The sequence below is a fragment of the Mastigoproctus giganteus genome, chromosome 3, assembly GCF_048544385.1.
Source record: "Mastigoproctus giganteus isolate SK-2022 chromosome 3, ASM4854438v1, whole genome shotgun sequence".
Classification (NCBI taxonomy): domain Eukaryota; kingdom Metazoa; phylum Arthropoda; class Arachnida; order Uropygi; family Thelyphonidae; genus Mastigoproctus; species Mastigoproctus giganteus.
Window position 1 is genome coordinate 142,443,078 of NC_143577.1, and position 25,204 is coordinate 142,468,281.

The 25,204-nt window shown below is 37.1% G+C and overlaps 1 protein-coding gene across 1 annotated transcript in view; it reads right to left on the minus strand.

Annotated features, from left to right (window-relative positions):
• Mgat1 (alpha-1,3-mannosyl-glycoprotein 2-beta-N-acetylglucosaminyltransferase) overlaps positions 1-25,204 on the minus strand; it is a 305,503-nt gene that overhangs the window by 157,890 nt on the left and 122,409 nt on the right. The window contains exons 5-6 of the mRNA XM_090370685.1: positions 19,901-20,009; positions 9,208-9,346 (exon numbers count right to left, since the gene is read on the minus strand). Coding sequence (XP_090226811.1) covers positions 9,208-9,346; positions 19,901-20,009 — 248 coding nt within the window. The remainder of the gene's footprint in view (positions 1-9,207; positions 9,347-19,900; positions 20,010-25,204) is intronic.

Consider the following 25,204-nt stretch of genomic DNA (forward strand, 5'->3'; position numbering starts at 1 on the left):
ACTCCATATCATGGGTGCTGGCAGCATGGTGCAAGGTGGTGCAATTGCACCACCTTTGGATTTTGAAGTAATTCACAATTTTCAATATTTTAATTAATTTATTCAAACATAAGATATTGAATATATTTGAAAATTTGGTGAACAAAAAAATTTATTCCCACATGCATCACCTTGCAAGATATCTTACCGGCACTCATGCTCCATATCATCTCCTTTGCACAGCAATGAAGGTAATGAGAGTAACGAGAGACCATGACACTGGCTTTCAAATACATAGGCAGATACAAAACTGACCTGTGAGCAAGTTCAATCCAAAAAATACATTTAACAGCTGTATCAAAAACAATTTGGCCTTCCTATGGACAATTATAAACTCAACCTACTACTGGGCTTAACATAAGAGCAATCTGTTCGCCATGATTAGACAGCTCGGTAAACTTACAATCTTGACTCTGCATGCCAATTAAATCAGTGGTTGCACATGCTTCAGCTATTCTAAAAGCTACAAAATAAGGGGCACGATATTAGTGAGGACAATGCGAGCAACATTGACTTCATGCAGAAGGCACAACTTGTGCAATATACTTCAAGGAGATTGTGGATGCAATTATGAACATATTGCAGTCGAAACGTTATAGCCCGTTTGTTCAATTTTATGTGGTCAACTTTTTCAAGCACATGGAGTTTCAACATCATGGTAGTTCACAAGCACCCAAAAATTCTTTAGGTAAGAACAAAGATGCTGCTATCGCAATGATCAACAAGTTGGTGTCTGTCTCCGCTAGCGAGGCTTCAGGGACTTCAAGTTTCAAACATACATTCCCGTATTACAAGAAAATAATGCTGGTTAAATGACAGGCATATTGATTTGAAACACCATTCATGCCTTGCCACATGAATGGTGCTTCAAATTGACAAAATTGTGTCAACATGCGATTTTGTGAAATGGTATGCCACAATAGCGTCATTTCTGGTTTTTTGATACTATTTGTCAATGACGGAAATTAAGTTGAATGACATCATTTCCATCATTACAGCTCTGATTGACACCTCTTTTGTTCCCTTGGAATTCACTATTCTGTTACGATTTTGTGACACATTTTTGTATTACAAAATCGTTATTTCCGTATCACAAAATCGTGACAAATTGGTTTTACTTCAGTCCGAAATTTAATAGGTGCCGCCAAAGATGTTTTCACATCAAAATGATAATACTGATAATACTCTAATAGTTCTGATAAAGGCCCTTTATCAGAACCTTATAGAGTATTGTATACCAATTGTGAATCAATACAGTATTTTCTGATTTAATCAAAAACTATTTAAAAATATGCTCTAAATCTTTCCTTCACAAACCTTTTAGATACCACAAACATGCCAAAATTAAAGTGCAGTTGCAAGAATTACAAGAAAATTTTATTATTACTCCTGTAGATAAAGTTTCCAAAATAATGCTCTTATCTGTAAAGCTTTTTTATGGTTATACATTTGTAATTTAAGGAAAGAGCTTTAGTCCAGTGTCACATATAAGCTTATTTTGTCATCTCACAATATCATTACAAAAAAAATTATTGGTATTGAGCAACAAAATTTAAATTAAACATAAATAATTATAATTTTCCTTATTCGTAAATTTCACAAGACACCCGGAAGTTTCAGGTTTATAACCTCCTGCAGAAACAGTTATGCCCAGATACTTTGCTATTTTAAACCTTTCAATTCTAAAGTTTGCACAGATCATGTCAGTGAAATTATTCTAGTATGGATGGAATATTTTATTTCACACTCCGCCCTACAATCTCATTCTTTATTTAAACCTTGGTTTTTCAGGGTTTGGATAAAGGATATGTGCTAAAGCTGATTAGGATAAGAATACAGCTTATCTCAGTTGGCAAGTATTCAAATCTCCAGTTTCTTTTTCTGCTTACACTAAATCCTACTACAATTGTAAAACAGTTATTAATCAATCCAAATTCTATTTCAACACACTGAGCAGAAAACTTGTTGTTCAAATGTCAGTTGAGAGAAGTTGGACAGAAGTTAAAAGCTACCGGCCACAACTTCTGTCCATCTAAATGTTAGAACCTAATCGTTCTATTGCACTCTCGAAAGCTAAAGATAAAATCAACTTACCAGCATTCTACTTTTCTTCTAACATGTATTGACAAATTTGATAAATCAAATATTACCATATTAAATACACTGAACTCAATGCCTTCCTGATCTTCCAACAAAAGGATGTTAGAAGAATTCTAAATAATCCTGACACCAATAAAGCTCCAGGTCCTGATGACCTGAGGCTTTCCTGATGATATTTCTCCACTTGTTCTTCAAACCTGTGCCTGCTCCTGTTCTGTGTAACCTTTTTTATGCATTCTTATTGCACAGGTATTTTGCTTCCTACATTGAAATTGTTCACAAAAGGTGACAAATTCCTCCCAATTATCACCTTTATTCTTTACAAAGTAATGGGGGAATATATCAACTGTTAATCCTTAAACCAGTGGTTCTCAAACTTTTTTTGGTTTGCGGCACACTGTAAAACAAAATTTTTCTGGCACACTTAGTGTATAAAATTAAAAACAAAACATGCACGCATGCATGTTTTCAATGCGTTTCAAATGCTCCTCGGTCACGCTGTTTGCTAACTGTGTACAATAATAACTGTTACCCTACAAGGCCTAGCCTAGCTATTAATTGATCACAGATGTAATAAATCTCTATACAAATGGGTTTCTTCTCATTTTTAAAATATGCTTTCATAATATTCACGGCACACCAGTGTGCTGCGGTGTACCATTTGAGAATAAACTGTCATGAAATCTTCCATTTGGTCAATTAGACAAAATGGAAGATTTCATGATCACTTAGCCCAGAATGCTATGTTGTCTTATGTTACTATTCACTCTGCAGATATGGTTTGCCAATATAGTCTCTATCAGTTAGATCCTGGTGATATAATGGCTTATGTTACTCACTTTCAGACAAATTCACTGGAAAAATTTAGTGAAATGCAAGCAGTTACTCTTAACATTTCTAAGCAATCCTAAGGAGTAACATTTTTATTTTGATCATGTTTGGCGTAATGGTCTTCTAAGAAAGTTCTCACTGTGTGGACTGATGAGTGTTTTATGCAATCGGATATCCAATTTTCTCTGACTTCTCATTGAAGGTGATGATAAACAGCATTCTGTCTTCCACCTTTTCCACTAATACTTTGTTCCTACCCATATGTGATGTTAGCACACTACATTCCACCTACCTGCCTGAGATAGTAAGAGAAATTCTTGCCCTGAACAAACAGTTTCAGCTTCTTGAATATTTGCTACCAATTCCTTCAATACCAATCTCCAGTAGGACAAAGAAAACTCAGTTAACTTCAATCACTCTAAAATTCAGTCCTATCTCATTTCTTGCATAAAGGAGTCTTTTGCTTCTCTGCTCATCTTTGATGACACTCATATTTCTAAAAGAGGTCACATACATCTATTAAGGATTATTCTGATTTCCCTTTGCACAAGCACATCACAAATACTGCTTTCTCTGCATCAAAACAACTGTTTTTCCCCCCTCTCTAGACATTACTTTTCTTCTGAACAACTATTCACTCTGCAGATATTTCAAATCTAGCATTAGCATTAGTAGAGGCATTTGATGCAAGAAAGCAAGCTTATGCAGCATCAGCCAAAAAAAAAAAAAAAAAAAAACCCACTTCCACTTCATCCCTCTGTTCGTTCAAAATACCTGTCCAGCTGAGCCTTAAACTTATTTAGGCTATCAACCTCCACCACAAGGGATGGAAGTCTGTTCCACCAACCAACCACCCGCTGGCTAAAGGCAAATTTCCGCACGTCTATCCTACATCTGTCTTTCCTCAATTTGAATTTATGCCCTCTCAGGTGATTTTTCTGAGCTAGAGGAAGAATCCCATCAGCATTGAGCATGCTTAAACCATTCAAGGCTTTATACACCTCTATCAGATCACCTCGCTGGTGCCTAGTCTCCAGACACTGTAATTTGCAAAACTTAAGCCTTTCTTCGTAAGAGCACCCCTTTGTTCCATTCACTAATCTTGTTGCCCTTCTCTGTACTCGTTCCAGCAGCTCTACATCCTTCTTGAAATGAGGCCTCCAGACCTGTATACAGTACTCTAGGTGTGGCCTGACCATCGCCTTATACAATGGAATAATCACCTCCTTATCCCTGCTGGAAAAATTCCTGTATATCATTGACAATACTCCATGAGCTACTCTTGCAGCCCGTCTGCACTGCTCAGAGAACTTCATATCTGCCTGCACAACCACCCCCAAGTCCCTTTCACTCTCTACCACTGTAAGTGTAGTACCACAGAGTTGATACGTTGCTCTGGGGTTGCTGTTTCCCATGTGTAGTACTTTACATTTGTCAATGTTAAACTTCATTTGCCACCTCTCAGCCCATCTGCTCAACCTTTCCAGATCCTGTTGCAGCAGCATAGTGTCAGTAGTGTCCTTGACAACCCTGCCAACCTTTGTATCGTCTGCAAACTTGGACATTAAGCCCGATATAACATCATCAATATCATTTATAAATACAGAAAACAATAATGGACCCAACACTGAGCCCTGAGGGACTCCACTAATAACATCAGTCCACGATGAGCAGTATCCATTGATTACCACTCTCTGTCTTCTCCCCCTCAACCACCCCTTTATCCATAGCAGCAATTTGCCTCCAATGTCACACTGCTCCAATTTGTGTAGCAGTCTTCCATGTGCAACAGTATCAAAAGCCTTTCTAAGATCCAAGTATATAATATCAAAGTTATTCCCTGCATCCAGTTCTTTTGTGACTGCATCATAGTATCCAATCAAGTTGGTCAGGCAAGACCTCCCCTTAACAAAACCATGCTGTGTCTGAGCTATAACTGAAGTCTTGTCTAAATGATCCTGCAGTGCTTCTTTAACAAGTGCCTCCATTAATTTTCCTGGAACAGAAGTTAAGCTCACAGGTCTATAATTACTTGTGTCAGCCTTTGATCCTCCTTTGTGAATTGGGGTCACATTTGCACATTTCCAGTCTATGGGTACCTCCCCTGAGTCCAAGGAAGCTCTCATAATTATGGCTAAGGGTTTGCTTACTTCCTTTGCTGCCTCCTTTAATATAACTGGATAGATCCCATCCACCCCGGGTGCCTTTCTTGTGTTTATCTTCAACAGTTTCTCCTCCACTTTACTCCCAGTTATTTCAAGATTTTGTAGCTTACTGCTAGAGTTGAATACACCTCTGGCATTCCTCTCGCTGAATAACTCCTCATGTGTGAATGTCGATGCAAAATATTCATTTAGTTTGTTAGCTACCTGAGCAGGATCATCAACACTTGACCCATCAATATCAAGTGGACCAATCTGATTTATCCCCTTCCTTCTAGAGTTTACATAAGTAAAGAACTCTTTGCTGTTTTTCTTTGCATCCCTTGCCAAGGATTTCTCGTAATCTGCCTTCGCCTGCCTAACCTCCTTTGTAACTTGGTTGCATATCAACTTGTATCTATCATAGGCTTCTGTGTCATGTGTTAATTTGTATGTATCCCATGCATTTTTCTTCTCTGCCATATGCCTCATTAGTTCATCTGACATCCATTTTGGCCTAAACCTTGAACAATATTTCTTAGTTGGTATGTAAAGCCTAGTAGCTTCCAAGATAAGTTCTTTGAATGCTTCCCATTTTGAATTTGCTGTTGGTAACATCATCAGTTGGTCCCACTGTATAGAATTTAAATACTGTCTCAGTCCATCGTAGTCGCCTTTACGGAAGCAATAACCCTTCCCTTTACCCCTAATGGTAGTTACCTCTTTGAGTAAATCCCACTTCAGCACACTGTGATCACTGCCACCTAGTGGTTCATTTATCTGCAGATTCTTAATGCATGAAGAATCACTGCTGATAATCAAATCAAGAGTATTACTCCCTCTAGTTGCCTCCCGAACATGCTGATGTAGAAAACAATCATCCAATAAATCCACAAAAGTCCTGCTAGTGTGTGAGTAACCAGCCCCCAAATTCCAGTCAATATCTGGGAAATTAAAATCTCCCATTATAAGACACTCTGATTTACTGGCCCACTCTATTTCCCTGTACAGTTCCTTATTATACTCATCAGAGTCATTAGGCCTATAGCACACTCCTACTCTCAATTTTGATCTCCCAATGTTTATGTCTCACCAAACTGACTCCACACTGCACTGTCCAGCGATGTCGACTGGCTTCACTTCCTTGGTTTTTATGTGTTTCTTAACTAATAGCATAACCCCTCCTCCCTTCCTATCCTGTCTATCCTTTCTGTAGACGTTGTACTCCCCAAATTGCAGTTCTGCATCCCTTATATCTGTGTGACACCAAGTCTCTGATATCCCAATAATATCTGCCTTCGATGTTTTGAGCAATACCTCAAATTCATCAAATTTATTTACTAAACTCCTAGCATTGGTGTACACGCAAGTATACCTGCACCTGTTTCTATTCTTAGCTACCCTAACACAACCCATGTGTTTACTTGTACCGCAATGGCTCCCAGCAGTCTCTGAAATACCATGCATCTTGTTTTTCAGGCTTCTGCTCATTCTAGTAGAAGCAGTGCAAGAATCTCTTTCACCTCTGCCAGTGGCTACTGTCAATCTATTGGTCTTTGTCTCCCCCCAAATCTAGATCTAGATACCATGGAATATTGTTTCCACATCTCAGATAGTACCCCCAAAACCTCTCTCAGGCTTTTGGACTTTATTCAAAAGAGAGCACCCAAGTTAATTAGGACTATCTCTTACAAATTCTATTCACTCTCTCTCCCCCCCCTCTCACAGACTCAGTTTCTGCAGCATGCCATTTCTATAGTTACTTCCATTGGCACTGTTCTTCTGAATTGGCATCTGTAATTTTCTTCTCTCTCCCGACTCTCTTCCAAACCAGTCTGAACACATGCCACAACCAGTCAATATTTATTCCCTGTCTAACTCTAAACTCAGAAAACCAACATTTCCTCTTCTTCATTTATCCCTTCTACTTCTCTTTTCTCTGTAACAACCTTCCTTCACATGTATTTCCAGTCTAATATCAAGAAGTATCTTCTATGTTCTCAGCTGTTGTATGATACTAAGAACTATAGCTTCTAATACCTTTTCTGTTTGGAAATTTCATTTAAAAAAAAAAATAATAATAAATCTCAAAGATTAATGGCACTGATCCTTATCATCAAGCTATCAACCAGATAAACAGCAAGATCTCTTCAGAAACCCAGCACCAAATAATGCTGATAAAAAAATAGGAAAATAAATACCCAATATGGCAGACATCTATTCACTAAATGAATAATGATGAAACCATCTCCATCATAAAATAAAGTTTATGATGGAGATGAAATCATGCACACTATGAATTCCACAATTAAATACAGCAGCTAAAGATATAAACAACAGTCAAGTTGAAACAGTAATGTAGCTTGCTCTTTTTTTTTTTTTTTTTTTTTAAACTGTAGAGTTAGTAGCAACATTTTCCACATAACCACAATGCTAGAGAGCCCTCTATTCAGACATCACTCTTTTCATGCTATGCCACCTCAAAAACATATTGTAAGCCAGGAATCTAACACAACCCCCCCCCTTTCTTTCTGCTATAGGTGCTTAACTTTGCTGTTCACTCACATCTGTGGTAATATCCCATCTGCAAATGGCAATGTCCCAATATATACTGTAAAATTATCTGCATTACAATGCCAAACCACAAATTTAAATGTGAACCATTTTGCATGTTAGAAAATTGTTTAATGTAAAACTTTTGTCCTGAAAGCTCCAGGACCAATCCCATAAAAAATCTTGGAAAGTACTTAAAAAGTAACATTGCTTTTCACCTTCAAAGTTTGATTCTCCCTCTGCATTTATCCACATTTGCCAAAATTTTGGAGGTTGTTGAAGCAGCACTGGAAGTCATTTTTGGAAATACTGCTCAAATACTGTCAGCTGTTAATATGTGTGGAATGGCCTCATAGTGATAGTCGTTTATGGCTCTTTTGAGTCATGGGAAACAGAATGAAGTCTGGTAGAAACAATATGAACTTCATATGACATAAGCAAGCAATAATCTAATTTCCAGATTCCTCCAACTCAGTGGAATATATGTGAGTAAACACTGCAAAACATTCTTGTAAATCTTCATTAGTAATACACCTGCATGTTCAGATTCCTTATGCATAATCCCTTTTGCACTGAACAAAGCAAAAAACATTCAACTTATGAATACAAACTCTTTTTCAAGGAAGGTGATAGGGTTCTCCTCCATTCTTAACTCCATAACTTCATTGTAGGATCATACTTTTATCTACAAAACATTTTCCCAGAATTTAATGTTCCTGCCCAAAATTTAATTTTCACTGGTTACTCGTCCATATCTCATAACGTACCATATTAATACTAACCAAAATGTGAGAGAGAATGAAAGATGCAAGAATTTGCATGGAAGCAAAGAACAAAGTCTGCTTCTCACATACACACAAAAGAAATTGCATGAACTGTTTAATAGCCCTGGAACTTTTCCAACATACTGTGCAATTTAATAAATTATGGCTACAGTGTGTTGAATGGTTACTCCATTTCATAATTTGGTCTTCAGAAGTCAATATTTATAAATGAAACACTGGTACATTGCTCTACCACACAATTATTGTTTTTTGCCATCAATAAGAGCTTTAAAGATCAAAGATGTGATACATTAATCGAGAGCATTCCAAGGAGGATGTTGTGGAACCTTGTAGTGTTTGGGAATGTATCATTCCCAAAGAGTGATGCCAAATTTTGGAATTATACATACCTTTGCATTTATCAACTTAAAAGATAAGGATTAGAAATGGTGGAGTGCTGAATTATTTTTGGCTCATACATAGTGTTACAATCAAAGAAGTTTGAAAAGAAGTCTGCATTAATCATTCATTTTGATGTGCCATACAGATATTTCTATGCCATGTTTAATTTTTTGAAATCACTATACATTAATTATCATTACGGAGAAATTATTCAGTAGATAAGCTAAAAATAATATATTGCCAAGTGCAAAGGGCCTGCATTTGCAGCAAATGGAAGTCTTTTGCATTTAGTTGCTAATAGTGAACTATAAGTGGCTTAGTTGTTTAAAAATTTTAAAGAGTATTAGAATAAGTAGTAAGCATGTCAAAACCCTTACCTTCTACAATGATGATGCTGTCAAATTTAAAATCATGAAATGTTTTGTTTAAAGCCCAACCGTAATGCCGTGCTATCTTATAGTATCCCTTAAACTTTTTTTCTTTTCCAGAGAGAGAAATGTCACTCTGGTCAGGTTGCTGAAAAACATATCAAGAAATATAATTAATTTAACTGAATTAATATAACCATAAGTAACTTTATTTCAGTATTAATTCTAGAATACTATGCCTTGTAAAATTTATGATGCAGAAATGGCTCCATCAATTTCAACAAATGTATCAGCATAGTATAAAACATAGCTTGCATGTATTCTCATAGTTCATTGTCTCATATGCATTGGCATGGTCATAATTTATTAGTAACTATTCTGTTCATTATTCTCCATTTAGTGGTACATTATAAAACTTCATGACTGATAGAAGAAACACCAGATTACTAACCAGGCAATAGCATCCAGGGAGCCTGGGTGCAAGCATGAAAGTTTGGTGCCTAACCAGTCCTTTTCAGAATTTCTCAGTTTTGAAAAGGACTGGTTAGGCCAATTTTATCCCTATTAATGATATCAGAATACGATATCTGAGTGCTTAACAGATAAAGCATAATGCTGAGAAAAAGTCAGGAGTAACGATATACAGCAGCTAAAGATATAAACAACAGTCAAGTTGAAACAGTAATGTAGCAGCTAAGACATGACATTCTGCTAAGACATGACAGGAGGAAGTATATAAAGAGAGCCTTTCCAAAATCCAAAAGGTTTGGGGAGAGAACAACTATTGGAGTAGAACTTTTCTCAGCAAGGTATGTGCTTGTTAACAGGAGGCTGTTTTTACAGAGATGGATTTTTTTTATGTGAACCCCAAACACGAGAGGTATTAGAACCTATAGTACTTAGTACCGTGCTTGGGTTGGAGGTTGAGAAGATGAAAGAAGATATTTGTTGACATTGGACTTGAACTTCTGTAGATTGTAATTTTCAGGAAATACATATGAAGGAAGGTTGTTCCAGAAAACGGCAGTTGAATGAATAAATGAGGAAGACGAAAAGTTGGTTCTGTGGGTTTGAAGTTGGACAGTAAATGGATGTTGGCTGGTGGCGGCACGTGTTCGGACTGTTTTGAAAGAGAGAGCAAGAATTATAGAAGCCAATTCAGAAGAACAGTGCCCATGGAAGTATCTGTAGAAGAGGCATGCAGCAGAAACTTAAACAGAGGATATACTTAAACAGAAGAAGTGATGCAAGAATATTTGCAGATACTATCAATGCAGTACAAGATAGGTCAGAAAATTGCTAGCTTTAAGGGGATATACAGACTAATAGATAAACAGCAGCCACAGGCAAAGGAGATATAGTTCTTGCATTACTTTTATTAGGATATGCAGCAGCCTGAAAAGCAAGGTGTCAGAGATTACAAGATGTGCTGAAGGACTTCATGGAGAAAGCAAATAAACTGCATCTGTCAGGGTTACTAAGAGCAAAAATGTTATGATATACAAAGGGTACTAGGAAAGTTTTGCAATACAGCTTTGTTTATTTAATTTTTTCAAAGTAATTTCCTCTACATTCAATACACCTCTCCATCCTCCGAAACCAATCTTTAAACCAGTTCTGCCAAGTTTCACTAGGGAGTAAAGCACACTCGTTGTCCCAAGCCCGTAGAAGGTCCTCATCACTGGAAAACCGCCTCCCTTTTAGCTTCATTTTCACGTGCGGGAACAGTGCAAAGCTGCAGGGAGCAAGGTCTGGACTGTAGGGAGGGTGCTCGAGAAGTTTCAGTCCTGTCGTGGTCAAATATTCGGTGCAGGCTTTGGCGCGGTGAGCTGGAGCATTATCGTAATGGAGGTACCAGGTGTCCATTCTTGACTTTGGCCGCAGGTTCTTCATAGATCCAATGACTTTAGGCAGGCATTGTTCAGTATACCACTTAGCTGTGACTGTCTTCTGCGTGTCCAAAACGACACGTTCCACAATTCCACTCGATTTGAAAAATACAGCTATCATTTTCTTCTTTACAGATCGGGATTTTCTGACAATTACGGGTGTGTCGTCATCATCAAAGACCCAAACTTTGTTTTGAGCCTTGGTCGGCAGATCGTAATAGTACAGTCAAGTCTCGTCACCTGTCACGATGTTGTTCACATACCGAGATTGTCCCTTATCAAACTTTTTTAACATCTCCCGGCACCAAGTCACACGTCGTGTCATCTGCTCTTCAGTCAGTTGATGCAGCACCCAGAGAGAACAAAGTTTCTTCACGTGCAAATGATCTTGCAGAATCGAACGAATTGCTGGTGCATTTAGGCCCAAAGTATCCTCTATCTGTTGGTAGGTCACTCGCCTGTTTTCGTCAAGCATTTTCCTCACAGCAGTAATGTTTTCCTCCGTAACTGACGTTCGGGGCCTTCCCGGCCTCTCAGAATCCTCCAGAGTGAAATTTCCCCTTTGGAATTCTCTATACCACCTGAATATCGTTGTACGATGTGGACAATCATCATCTAGTGCAAGAGTCATTTCTTCTAAGCACTGGTCTATGGTTAAACCACGCACGAAATTATACCGCAAAACTGTCCTTATCTCATTTCGTGACCACGATGCCATCGCAAGCACTTTACACTCTCACTACTAATGAATAACTGAGCCCATCGACTTGGCGCGGCGGCTACTATGCACGTATGAACATGTCTCAACATGCAGCAAGAAGCAGCTTCCTGTGATTCATTGTTGCGTCATATTGCAAAACTTTCCTAGTACCCTTTGTACTAATGCTAGGAGTATAGTAAACAGACAGATTTGATGAACTTAAATTAATTTGCATAACTTGAAAAGAGTAAAGTTATGCGAATTAATTTAAGCAAATGAATTAAACAGCAAAAGAGTAAATGAATATTAAGCTATAATTACAAGAGCATGTAATTTAGAGGAGCCTGGATTTAGAGGAGGTCCCTATGGATTTTAGATGTGCAATTATCACTCCAATTCACAAGGCAGGATGAAGTGAATAATTACAGAATTGTAAACCTGACTTCTGTTTCAGGAAAAAATGGAATATATGCTTGGATTTCAGAGAAGCTTTTGATACTGGTTCCACGTGAGAGACTGCTGTACAAAACTGGGGGAAAAATGTGGTATTAGGGGAAAGTTACTGTTATGGATAAAATGATGACTGAATGGGAGAACACAGTATGGTAATCTGTGGACACTGTTTTTTTTTTTTTTTTTTTTTTTAACTAATATTATTAGTGGAGTCTTCAAGGGTTCGGTTCTGGGCCCACTGTTATCTTTAATATTTATTAACAATACTGATGAAGAAGGCATTTCAGGCTAAATGTTTAAGTTTGCAGATGATATAAATGGTGATTAATGACAGTAATCATTGTCATAAGATCTAGAAAAATTAGACAGATCGGCTGGGAATTGCAAACCGAAGTTTAATATTAACAAATGTAAGGTGTTGCATATGGGTAGTAGTAATCCCTGAATAAAATATCAACTATGTGGTACATTAATGAAGGTAATAGACAATGAAAAGGAGCTGTGGGGTAATTACGCATTCAACATGAAATTGTCTGAGAAGTGCAGATAGGTTGCTAGGGTTTCGTAAATGATATACTGGAATTTTTAAGGCAGGGATAAGGAGATAATTATTCTGCTGTATAAGGCAATGATTAGACCACATCTTGAGTACTGCAAACAGGTCTAGAAACTTCATTTTAAGAAGGACGTGCAGAGAAGAGTAACAAAATTAGGGAGGGAGAGAAAAAGCGTACTCTTACCAACAAAGACAAATTGCAGTGTCTGAAGCTTTTTAAACTCCACACTGCACTGTAAATTCAATTTCAATGACAATAAACATTTTACATTAAATGCAGCCACAGGATTGTTTACCAGTATAGTATGCTTGGATACATTAGATTACCCAGAATTCTTCTGTCCATGGATATCTGTTTTGGACTGTCTGTTAGATATCAACTGATTATGACTGCTTTAAAAAAGATACTGTGGCAACCTATGCTCTCTTCAGAAACAGTGAGTCAATGTTCTGTTAGGCCTGATATAACAAAATCGCCAAGGACAAGAATTCAACAGCACATTTTTTGAGTAGGCTGTGGTTCAAGCTCATAATGACTGCTAAATACAGTTAATGACTATATTCATCATCAAAATGATTAACTATAAGTTATTTTAACTTTACCTTGTGGTCTTGCTGGGGCATAAAACAGAACAATGGCACTGCCATGTAGACTTAGCTGTGAGGAACATTTCCAAAGTTTCACCAGAAATATCATCATCATCATCTGTCATTGTTCCGCTATTCCACGGATCGACGTATGAAGCCTCGCCATTATGCCCTGTCCATGTATTTCTCTCTCTCTCTCTCTCTCTCTCTCTCTCTCTCTCTCTCTCTCTCTCTCTCTCTCTCTCATTGATTTCACTTCAGTTTCTTAATGACATCGGTCTTTATCATGTCCTGGCATCTCATTCTTGGTCTCCCCCATGGTCTTTTGTCCATGGTATTTTTGTCCATGGTTTTTGTCATACTTGATCCAATATTTTTTTCATTTTCTTGATAACTAAATAATTTGTGGAATTTTTAATGGGGAAATCAAAGAAAATATTTTTGTTGAAAGATAGTAGCTGTATAGATAGAGTAGAAATTATAGCATAAAATCAATTAAATTTGATCTAGGTCTAAAAAAGACCAAGGTGAACTACAACAGGATTTTAATCATATTTGGGGAGGCCTGACAAACTCATCTACAAGAGCCAAACAATTTCATGAAAATCCTTCACTAAGAGTAAAGTTGCCAAATGCAGAGTGGCAGACAATGGTAAACACAAAGTGGCACTTTATGCATATTTGCTAACATGCCTAAAACTACACAAATATACAAGTGAACAACACAGATGTTATTACTGTTTAAATAGAAAAATGTCAAGCCTACAATTAAAATTACAATGTATACTGAACATATTAAAGTGAGTGACGGTGAAAAATTTAGCTCTAGAAAAGTGTTGGTAAACTTTGACTTTCTTAGTTACGACATCGATGAAGGGATAGGGGGCGTGATGTCTAAATTTTCAAATGATGTTAAAATTGGTAGAGTAGTTAATGATCACTGTCAAGCTGAGCTTCTTCAGAGACCTAGATAGACTTCAGGAATGGTCAGAAAAATGGCAGCTATGCTTTAATCCAACAAAGTGTAAGATATTACACCTGGGAAACAGTAATCCCAAAATAACTTATTCACTTGGTGGAGTTCAACTAAACCCAATACTGGAGGAAAGGGACTTGGGTGTTTACGATATGGTCAGACATGAAATTCTCTGAGCATTGTAAACAGGTTGCAAGGAAGGTCCATGGTGGCCTATCGATGATCTATCAAACTTTTGCAAGTAGAGATAGGGACGTGATAATCCCATTATATAAGGTTTTTGTTAGACCACACTTGGAATACTGTGTTCAAGTATGGAGACCGCACCTAAAGAAAGACATCGAGCTTTTTGAAAGGGTGCAAAGACGGGTAATTTGCCTGGTGAGATCGGCAAAAGGGCGTCCTTATGAAGAAAGACTTCGAATATGTGGGTTGCAGAGTTTGGAAACTAGACACCTTAGAGGAGATTTGATTGAGGTGTTTAAGGCTCTGAAAGGCATCAGTAAAATGAATGAGGACGAAATTTTCAAGATTATAAATGATGCTAGAACTAGGGGACATAAATTCAAGTTACGGGGGGAAATGTTTAGATTGGACTGCAGGAAGTTTTATTTTAGCTAGCAAGTTATAAATTATTGGAATAAGTTGCCTACATGGGTGGTAGAGGCTGACAGTTTGAGGAAATTCAAAGGTCATCTGGATAGTACCTTCGGGTCAGGGAAGTACATAGGATGATAGGTTTAATTTCCTTTTCTTTTATTAATTATTATTATTTATATATTTATTTATTATTTTTTTTTTATCATTGTTCTATTCATTTTTTTTTTTTTTTTTTTTTTTTTTGGGCTGGTGCAGCATAAGCCATAGGCTTTCTTGCACCATGTGTTTTCAAGACCAAATTTTGTATTTGGTCTTGTTAAAAGCATTTGTCAATTCAAAACAAATTCCACTAAAATCGGACAAATAGAAATCTGGCAATTATTATTTCTTTCTTCCATACAATCAGTATGGATAAAAGAAAATGAGAGATTAAATGTCGTTGTAATGCTGTATTATTAGCTTTTAATAGTCCATGTACGCTTTGCATTGCACTGTTAGGCAAGACTCTTGAATGTGATGTCTCTTTTGAAGATATATACATATACTTATATACATACAGAGAGAAAAGACTTGAAAAGAGTAATATGGGAAGAGTAAAAAATATTATACAGTTGTAATTAAACTAAATGGCTAAGTTTATAGGATGTAAACAGACAGTTTTTTTTTTTTTTTTTTCCAGTGTTCCACAAAGTTATTATCTTAGTAATTAATTGATAAAGAAATAACTACATTTACTTTTCACTTCTAATTATAGAAAATGAAAAAAAATAATTTAATTAAAAAAATATAATCAAATTCCCTGAAATCTAATGCAATGTATAGTTAAATAACACATTCAATTTCATTTATTAAACAGTTTTAATTGTTCAATATGAAATTAGTTAATTTTTAAATTTAGCAAAGGATTTATTAAGTTACAACTTAATATTCACAGAGCCTTTGTTATCGGAGATTTTGGAGTGATTCATATCTTGTAATTAGTAACCTGCAATGTAGTACATCGTAGTAGAAGTACACAAACACTGTCCAAAAATATACAAACCTTTGTATTAAGACAGTCACAGACAGAAGGAATGCAAATAAATTTGAATAAATGCAAACAGATGTAATATAAAGAAAACTGTGATATGGGATGATAGTGTGTTCCCTCTGAGTGTATGGACTCACTTTGAGTGTTTCTTCAGAGAGCTGAAATTTCAATGTCACAGTTGCCACAATTTCAATGTTTATGCTCTGAAAAAATAATTTAAGCTCAAGAGATTATCCTACTGTTAAGAATTATTGTGATAATGTTTAATCTTCTGATGCATGGTTAGCACTGGTAATTAACAAGCTCAGAAAGCTGTCAAGAAACCAACTTTGTCTGAGTGCCTATGTTTAGTTTTGTTGGCAGCATGTTTTGGAGGATATCCCTGTGAATAGTGAGAGCACTAATTTTCTTCCTTCAATATCACTCAGCAATACTGCACCAAATTTCTCATTCAACTTGATAACCAACACAAAAAAAAAAAAAAAAAAAAAAACCAGAAAAATTAAATACAGTAGACTGTCGAAATAACAGCATCCCAAATAACGGCACAATCGAGCTAATTGCACATTGAGATCAAATGTTTATACACAGGCAGATGTCTTGCAGTGTCTAAAAAAGAAAAAGGCAAGTCATGTGATAATAGTAATAGAGGCATGTAGCAGGAATAGCAAGACTTTTGTGGATTTACTGGATGATTGTTTTCTGCAGCAGCATGTTCAAGAGGCAACCAGAAAGGGTAATACTCTTGATCTGGTTATCAGCAGTGATTATTCTTGTATTAAGACTTTGCAGATAAAGGAACCACTAGTTGGCAGTGATCATAGTGTATTGATGTGGGATGTACTTCAATAGAATTACACCAAAAGATATAATTACCATCAGGGGTAAAGGGAAGAGTTTTTGCTTCTGTACAGGTGACTACAGTGGTCTCAGACAGTTTTTAAATTCTGTACAGCAGGACCAACTGATGATGTTACCAACAGCAAATTGTGAGTGGAAAGCATTCAAGGAATTAATCATGGAAGCTACTAGACTTTCATACCGATTAAGAAATATTGTTCAAGGTTTAGGCCTAAACTGTTGTCAAATGAATTAATGAGACTTGTGGCAGAGAAGAAATATGCATGGAATGCATATAAATTATCAGATGACACAGAAGCCTATGGCAGATTACGAGAAATCTTGGGCAAAGGATGCTAAGAAAAACAGCAAGGACTTCTTTACTTATATAAACTCTAAAAAGGAAGGGGATGAATCTGATTGGTCCACTTGATATCGATGGTTCAACTGTTGATGACCCTGCTCAGGCAGCTAACAAGCTGAATGAGTATTTTGCATCTACATTCACACATGAGGAGTTATTAAGGGAGGAAAATGCCAGAAGTTTATCAAACTGCAACAGGGTGCTTAATGATTTTGTAACAACTGAGAGCAAAGTGGAGGAGAAATTGTTGAAGTTAAACATAAGAAAGACACCTGGAGTGGATGGAATCTATCCAGTTATATTAAAGGAGGCTATCCAGCAAAGGAACTAAGCAAACCCTTAGCCATATTAATGAGAGCATCCTTGGACTCAGGGGAAGTCCCCATGGACTGAAGATGTGCAAATGTATCCCCAATTCAGAAAGGGGGATCGAAGGGTGACACAAATAATTACAGACCAGTTAGTTCAGCTTCTGTTCCAAGTAAAATAATGAAGTCACTGGTTAAAGATACATTGCAAGATCATCTAGACAAGACTGCAGCAATAATTTAGACACAGCATGGGTTTGATAAGGGAAAGTCTTGTCTGACAAATTTGATTGGATACTACGATGTAATTACAAAGGAACTAGATGCAAAAAATAATTTTGATATCATATACTTGGATTTCAGGAAAGCTTTTGACACTGTTACACATGGAAGACTACTATACAAATTGGAGCAGAATGATATTAAGCGCAAAAGGGTGTTTGCTCTTCTTGGACTAAACGGGGTTCGATATTGGGCCCACTGTTGTTTTGTATATTTATCAATGATATTGATGAAGATATGTCAGGCTTAGTGTTGAAATTTGCAGATGGTACAGAGGTTGGCAGGGTTGTTAATGACAGTAATGGCAGTGTGCTACTGCAACAGTAGTACACTGCCAATTTGGGCAAATGGGCTGAGAAGTGGCAACTGATGTTTAACATTGACAAATGTAAAGTACTGCACGTGGATAAAAGTAAGTCCATAAAAACATACCAACTGTGTGGTACTATACTTAGAGTGGTAGAAAATGAAAAAGACCTGAGAGTAATTGTGCAGTCAGGTATGAAGTTTTCAGAATAATGCAGACAGGCTGCCAGAGCAAGTCATGGCATTTTGTCCATGATATACAGGAATTTTGCTAGCAGGGAAAAGGAGGTGATTATCCCTTTGTATAAGGCAATGGTCAGGCCTTGCCTTGAGTACTGCGTACACATCCGAAGGCCTCACTTTAGGAAGGATGTAGATTTGCTTGATTGTGTACAGAGAAGAGCAACAAGATTGGTGAGGGAACAAAGGAGTCCTCTTACCAAGAGAGGCTTAAGTTCTGCCAATTGCAGTGCCTGGAGACTAGGCACCTGCGAGGTGATCTGATTGAGGTGTATAAGGCCTTGAATGGGTTGAGCATGCTGAATTCTGATGGGATTTTTCCACTAGCTCAGATTATGTACCTAAGGGAACGTAAATTCAAACTGAGGAAAGACAATTGTAGAATAGATTTGCAGAAATTTACCTTTAGCTTGTGGATGTTTAATTGCTGGAACAAACTTCCATCTGTTGTGGAAGTTGATAGCTTAAATAAATTCCAAGAGGAACTGGACAAACGTTTAGAGGGAATGGTTGTGTGAATTTTTTTTTTTTTTTTTTTTTGGCTGATGTACATAAGCCAGAGCAGGTCATGGGGTTTTCAAAGTAAGCTCATATGCTTGCTTCCTTGCATCACATGTCTCTATTACTATGTGATGCAAGGAAGCAAGCAAACATATGAGCTTATGTAGTATCAGCCAAGAAAAAAAAATTCACACAGCCATTCCTTTTAAAAGTTTGTCCAGTTCCTCCTTGAATTTATTTCCACGAAGAGCAGCGTTCATTGATTACCACTCTCTGTCTTCTCCCACTCAACCACCCTTTTATCATCGTAGCATTTCCCCTTAATACCATACTGCTCCAATTTGTACAGCAATCTTCCATGTGCAACAGTGTCAAAAGCTTTCCTGAAATCCAAGTATATGATATCAAAATTATTTTTTGCATCTAGTTCCTTTGTAACCACATTCTAGTATATAATAAAATTTGTGAGACAAGACTTTCCCTTAACAAACCCATGCTGTGTCTGGATTATTACTGCAGTCTTGTATAGATGATCCTGCATTGTTTAAATTCACCATTTTTAAAGCAAATTCTGTACTGATATCACGAATTATACTGCTGTTTTACATTTATTTTAAATTAAAAACCCCTCACTATGGCTCCTAAAGTTAATAAACCTCATACAGAGAAGAAAAGAAGAATGACATTAAAGCTTAGTGACAAACTTGATATAATAATAGAAACCAAACAGGTGTAAGTTGGAGTGTATTAATGGCAGAATGTAACATTGGATTTTCACCATGTTTGTTTTTCATGTGCAGTTAATATGCATTCTTATTCACTCTATTTCTTATTTAGCCTCATTATTTCTGCATTAAATACATTAAAAATAAACTTTCTAGATAACTGAATAATCAAAACAATAGCATCTCGAATTCCCAAAGGTGCCGTTATTCTGAAAGTCTACTGCATATCTTTGCCTCCTTCTTGATAAAAAAAAAATAAAATATAATAATGAATAAATAAATTTCACATATGAAAAGACTTGATTACTGATATTAATGATACTGTGGAACCTTATGTTATTTACCTGGATAAGTGTAAGCTGATCTCCATAAGCTTTAATAGCCTTTGTTGTGGGTTCATGACCACAATCCTGACTAACAACAATTGGAAACTGATGAGAAGATGGCCGGTATCTATTTCAGAACAATACATACAAAGTGAATAAAATGACCCACCTGAAGTTTGCAGAGAAGTCATATCTATTTATTTCATATTCATTATAAAATCAATTAATAACCTATCAATTAATATTATATGAATTTCTAAAATGTAGTCATATAAAGGCATGTTTGAATTAAGATAATTAATAAACAATATAAGAACACTTTGCTGTGCTAGTTAACCTGATTTATTTTAGAAAAATTTAACTGAACATTAAAGGTAAATTAGACATTTCAGTATGACTTTAGCATTAGTAGAGGCATATGATGCAAGAAAGCAAGCTTATGCAGCATCAGCCAAAAAAAAAAAAAAACTTCCACTTCACCCCTCCGTTCGTTCAAAATACCTGTCCAGATGAGTCTTAAATTTATTTAGGCTATCAACTTCCACAACAAGGGATGGAAGTCTGTTCCACCAACCAACTGGCTAAAGGCAAATTTCCGCACACCTATCCTACATCTGTCTTTACTCAATTTGAATTCATGCCCTCTCAGGTGATTATTCTGAGCAAAAGGAAGATTCCCATCGGCATTGAGCATGCTCAAACCATTCAAGGCTTTATACACCTCTATCAGATCACCTCGCCGGTGCCTAGTCTCCAGACAAGTGTAATTTGCAAAACTTAAGCCTTTATTCATAAGAGCAACCCTTTGTTCCATTCAATAATCTTGTTGCCCGTCTCTGTACTCGTTCCAACAGCTCTACATCCTTCTTGAAATGAGGCCTCCAGACCTGTATACAGCACTCAAGGTGTGGCCTGACCATTGCCTTATACAAGGAAATAATTACCTCCTTATTCCTGCTAGAAAAATTCCTGTATATCATTGACAAGACACCATAAGCTACTCTTGCAGCCCGTCTGCACTGCTCAGAGAACCTTCATATCTGCCTGCACAATTACCCCCAGGTCCTTTTCATTCTCTACCACTGACTTGGTAAAACTTTATCAAGGTTTAAAAATTAGAATCCAATACATTCTTAATGACAGTCAAGTGGTCAGGAGCAGGAGTGCAGTAGCAAACACTCTTTAAGTAGACCAGGGTTCAATCCCCTGACTGCTAAATACGGCCGATCTGAAAACCCACACTGGACCAGAGTGGCAGATTATGGTTGCAGTTTATCTTTTTTTTTTTTTACATTCTTAATAACCGAAAGGTTGGTAAATCAAATTTATTGATATTTAACTCCAACAACCACTGTGAAAATAATTATTTAAAATTAATATTAATATTGGCAACATGATGAAAGAAAGCAAAGTTTATACAGTACCAGTCAAACAAAGAGGAAAAAGAACATTTCCCACTCATGCAATTAATTTGTCCAAATTTCCTTTAAATTTATTTGAACTACCCAGTTCCACAACACAAGGTATTTTTTTTTTTAAATGAAAACCCAAACATTAAAGGTATCACAAACTATATTACTTAATACCATGCATGGACTGAAGGTTGAGAAGACTGAAAATTAAACAAGTTGAAGGTATAAATGAGGATAAAGAAGAAAAGTTATTTTTCACTTTGAAGATGGCAGTAAATGGATGCTGACTGGTTGCAGCACATTTCAAATTGGTTTGGAAGAGAACAAGGGAATCAGATATGTAAATTCTGAAGAACAGAAGGAAAGTATCCACAGAAAAGGCATGAAGCAGAAACAGATAAGATGTCAGTCATAATTAACCTAACTGCCCACTTTTGAATGGAGTGGGTAGCTGTATAGAAGAAAAGTAAAGCCAACAGCAAAAAACAAAACCTGGTTTTGCAGATGGAGATGAAGCAATATTTATGATTTTTTTATAAAACAGAGATTAGAAGTCAATATATACATACCTAATAGAAATGTGTTTTAGTCTAGAATTCTGAGTATCATCAAAGTGAATGTTGCAGCAGCAGATTATTATTATTTTTTTTTTTTTGCAAGAAATAAAACTGGGTTTTAGAAAAATTTCAATAATCTAAGTTATCTCTCTGACCTGTTGGAAAATACTGGTGGTCAAAATTCAAGAAGTTGAGGCTGTTTGTACAGGGTAAGGTTTCTCAAAGTGGAAGGTTAATGCAATATACTATCATCAGCAAAATTATGGATAACACTTCCAACCAATGGCAATCCTATACAATGGGAAAAGACTGGGAGAAAAAACTGAAACTTGGGGAACACTAGTATTAGTAGAGAGGTCTGAAGAAAGAGAAACATCTATCATCACCTGCAGAAAGTGGTCGGAGAGAAAACTGAATACCCAATTGTAAAAACCAGTTGGCAATCCATAAGGTGGGAGCTTGTTTAAAAGACCATTATGCCATAAACAATCAAAAGCCTTAAAAATGTCAAGAGCAACAACTACTTGGGGTTCACAAACTTTTCCACTGAATTTTTCCATGGATAACATAAGCCAGTGGATTAACATTAATGGAATCCATATTGGTGATCACTGATCAAGGGGCGCCTCCGTAGCCAGGTGGGAAGGAGCAGCAGTGCGTAGCACATGCTTCTTGATTAGACCGGAGTTCGAGCCCGTCACCACCAAATACGGAGTATGCGGAAAGGTCAAGGAATGACCACCGCATATCCCGGAGCAATATGGCCTTAGTTGCTAATGCTCCTAAAAACCAAATAACGATAACTGATCAAGATAAAATGTTTTGAGACAGTTTAGAAGTTGGATGTTAATGGATTTCGCCATTACTTTGGAAAGAGTAGTCAGGTGCAGTGAGACAATAATGGATGGGAGGTATTTTGTCATCCATTTTTAGGATGGATAGACAAGGATAGGAGGGGATATGCTGTTAGCTAAAAACACAAAATCTAGGAAAGTGCATCCAGTTGGCATGGGTGGACAGTGCAATGTTGAGTCAGTTTGGCGTGACATAAGCACTGGGAAAGCAAAACAGAGTAGGAGTGTGTTATAGGACTAATGATTCTGATGAGTATAATGAACAACCGTAGCAAGAAATAGAGTGGGCCAGTAAATCAGACTGTCTTATAATGGAGGATTTTAACTCCCCAGATATTCTCAGTTGGTCACTCGCACACTAGCAAGACTTTTTTGGATTTATTGAATGATTGTTTTCTACAGCAGCAGTATGTTCGAGAGGAAGTGAACACAGGGGGTAATACTCTTGATCTGATTATCAGCAGTGATTCTACATGCATTAAGAATCTGCAGATAAAGGAACCACTAGGTGGCAGTGATCACAATGTGCTGTTGTGGGATTTACTCAAAGATGTAACTACTGTCAGGGGTAAAGAGAAGGGTTTTTGCTTTCGTAAAGATGACTACAATGGTCTGAGACAATTTTTAAATTCTATACTGTGGGATCAACTGATGATATTACCAACAGCAAATTCTAAATGGGAAGCATTCAAATTATTAATTTTGGAAGCTACTAGGCTTTTTGTACCAACTAAGAAATGCTGTTCAAGGTTTAGCCCTAAATGGATGTTAGATGAACTAATGGGACTAGTGGCAGAGAAGAACAATGTATGGGATGCATATAACTCATCAGGTGACACAGAAGCCTATGGTAGATATAACGTGGTGTGTAATCAAGTCACAAAGGAGGTCAGGCAGGCAAAGGCAGATTACAAGAAATCTTTGGCAAAGGATGCAAAGAAAAACAGCAAAGAGTTCTTTACTTATGTAAACTCTAGAAGGAATGGGATGAATCAGATTGGCCCACTTAATATTGATGGTTCGACTGTTGAGGACCCTGTTCAGGTAGCTGACAAACAGAATGAGTATTTTGCACCTACATTCTCACATGAGGAGTTATTCAGGGAAGGCAATGCGAGAAGTTTAACAAACTCTGGCACGGAACTAAATGATTTTGTAATAACAGAGAGCAAAGTGGTGGAGAAATTGTTGAAGTTAAACATAAGAAAGGCACCTGAGGTGGATGGGATCTATCCAGTTATATTAAAGGAGGCAGCAAAAGAAGTAAGCAAACCCTTAGTCATAACTATGAGAGCTTCCTTGGACTCAGGGGAGGTCCACCTGGACTGGAGATGTGCAAATGTGACCCCAATTCACAAAGGGGAAGGAAAGGAAGACAAGTAATTACTGACCTGTTAGTTTAACTTCTGTTCCGGGGAAATTAATGAAGGCACTGGTTAAAGAAGCACTACAGGATCATCTAGACAGGGCTGCAGTTACAGTTTAGACGCAGCATGGGTTGGTTAAGGGGAAGTCTTGTCTGACCAATTTGATTGGATACTACAATGAGGTCACAAAAGAGCTGGATGCAAAAAATAATTTTGATATCATATATTTGGATTTCAGGAAAACTTTTTAAACTGTTGCACATGGAAAACTACTGTACAAGTTGGAGCAGTATAGCATTAAGGGCAAATTGCTGCTATGGATAAAGGGAAGGTCGAGTGGGAGAAGACTCTTCATGGACTAATGTTATTAGTGGTGTCCCCCAGGGGTCCATGTTGGGCCCATTGTTGTTTTTTGTATTTATCAATGATACTGATGAAGGTATATCAGGCTTAATGTCCAAGTCTGCAGACAATACGAAGGTTGGCAGGGTTGTTAATGACACTATAGACAGTACGCTACTGCAACAGTATCTAGAAAAGTTGAGCAGATGGCCTGAGAGGTGGCAACTGGAGTTCAACACTGATAAATGTAAAGTACATATAGGTAGCAGTAACCCCAGATAACATATCAACTGTGTGGTACTATACTCAGGGTGGTAGAGAATGAAAAATACCTGGGGGTTATTGTGTAGTCAGATATGAAGTTTTCTGAGCAGTGCAGACAGTCTGCAAAAGTAGCTCATCGTGTCTTGTCCTGTGATGTACAGGAATTTTTCTAGCAGGGATAAGGAGGTGATTATCCCCTTGTATAAGGCAATTGTCAGGCCACATCTTGAGTACTGCATACATGTCTGGAGGCCTCATTTTAGAAAGGATGTAGAGTTGCTAAAACGAGTACAAAGATGGGCAACAAGATTAGTGAGTGGAACAAAGTGGTGCTCTTACCAAGAAAGGCTGATGTTCTGCATATTGCAGTGCCTGGAGAGTAGGCACCTGCGAGGTGATTTTTTTGCATTATCTGCTTTTGTTTAAAAAGTACAGAGAAATATTGAGAAAAAATAGCAAGAAGTTAGGATTGAAATTGAAAGTGTCTGCAATCCAGTCCAGATACAATAGGAGGGGATACATGATG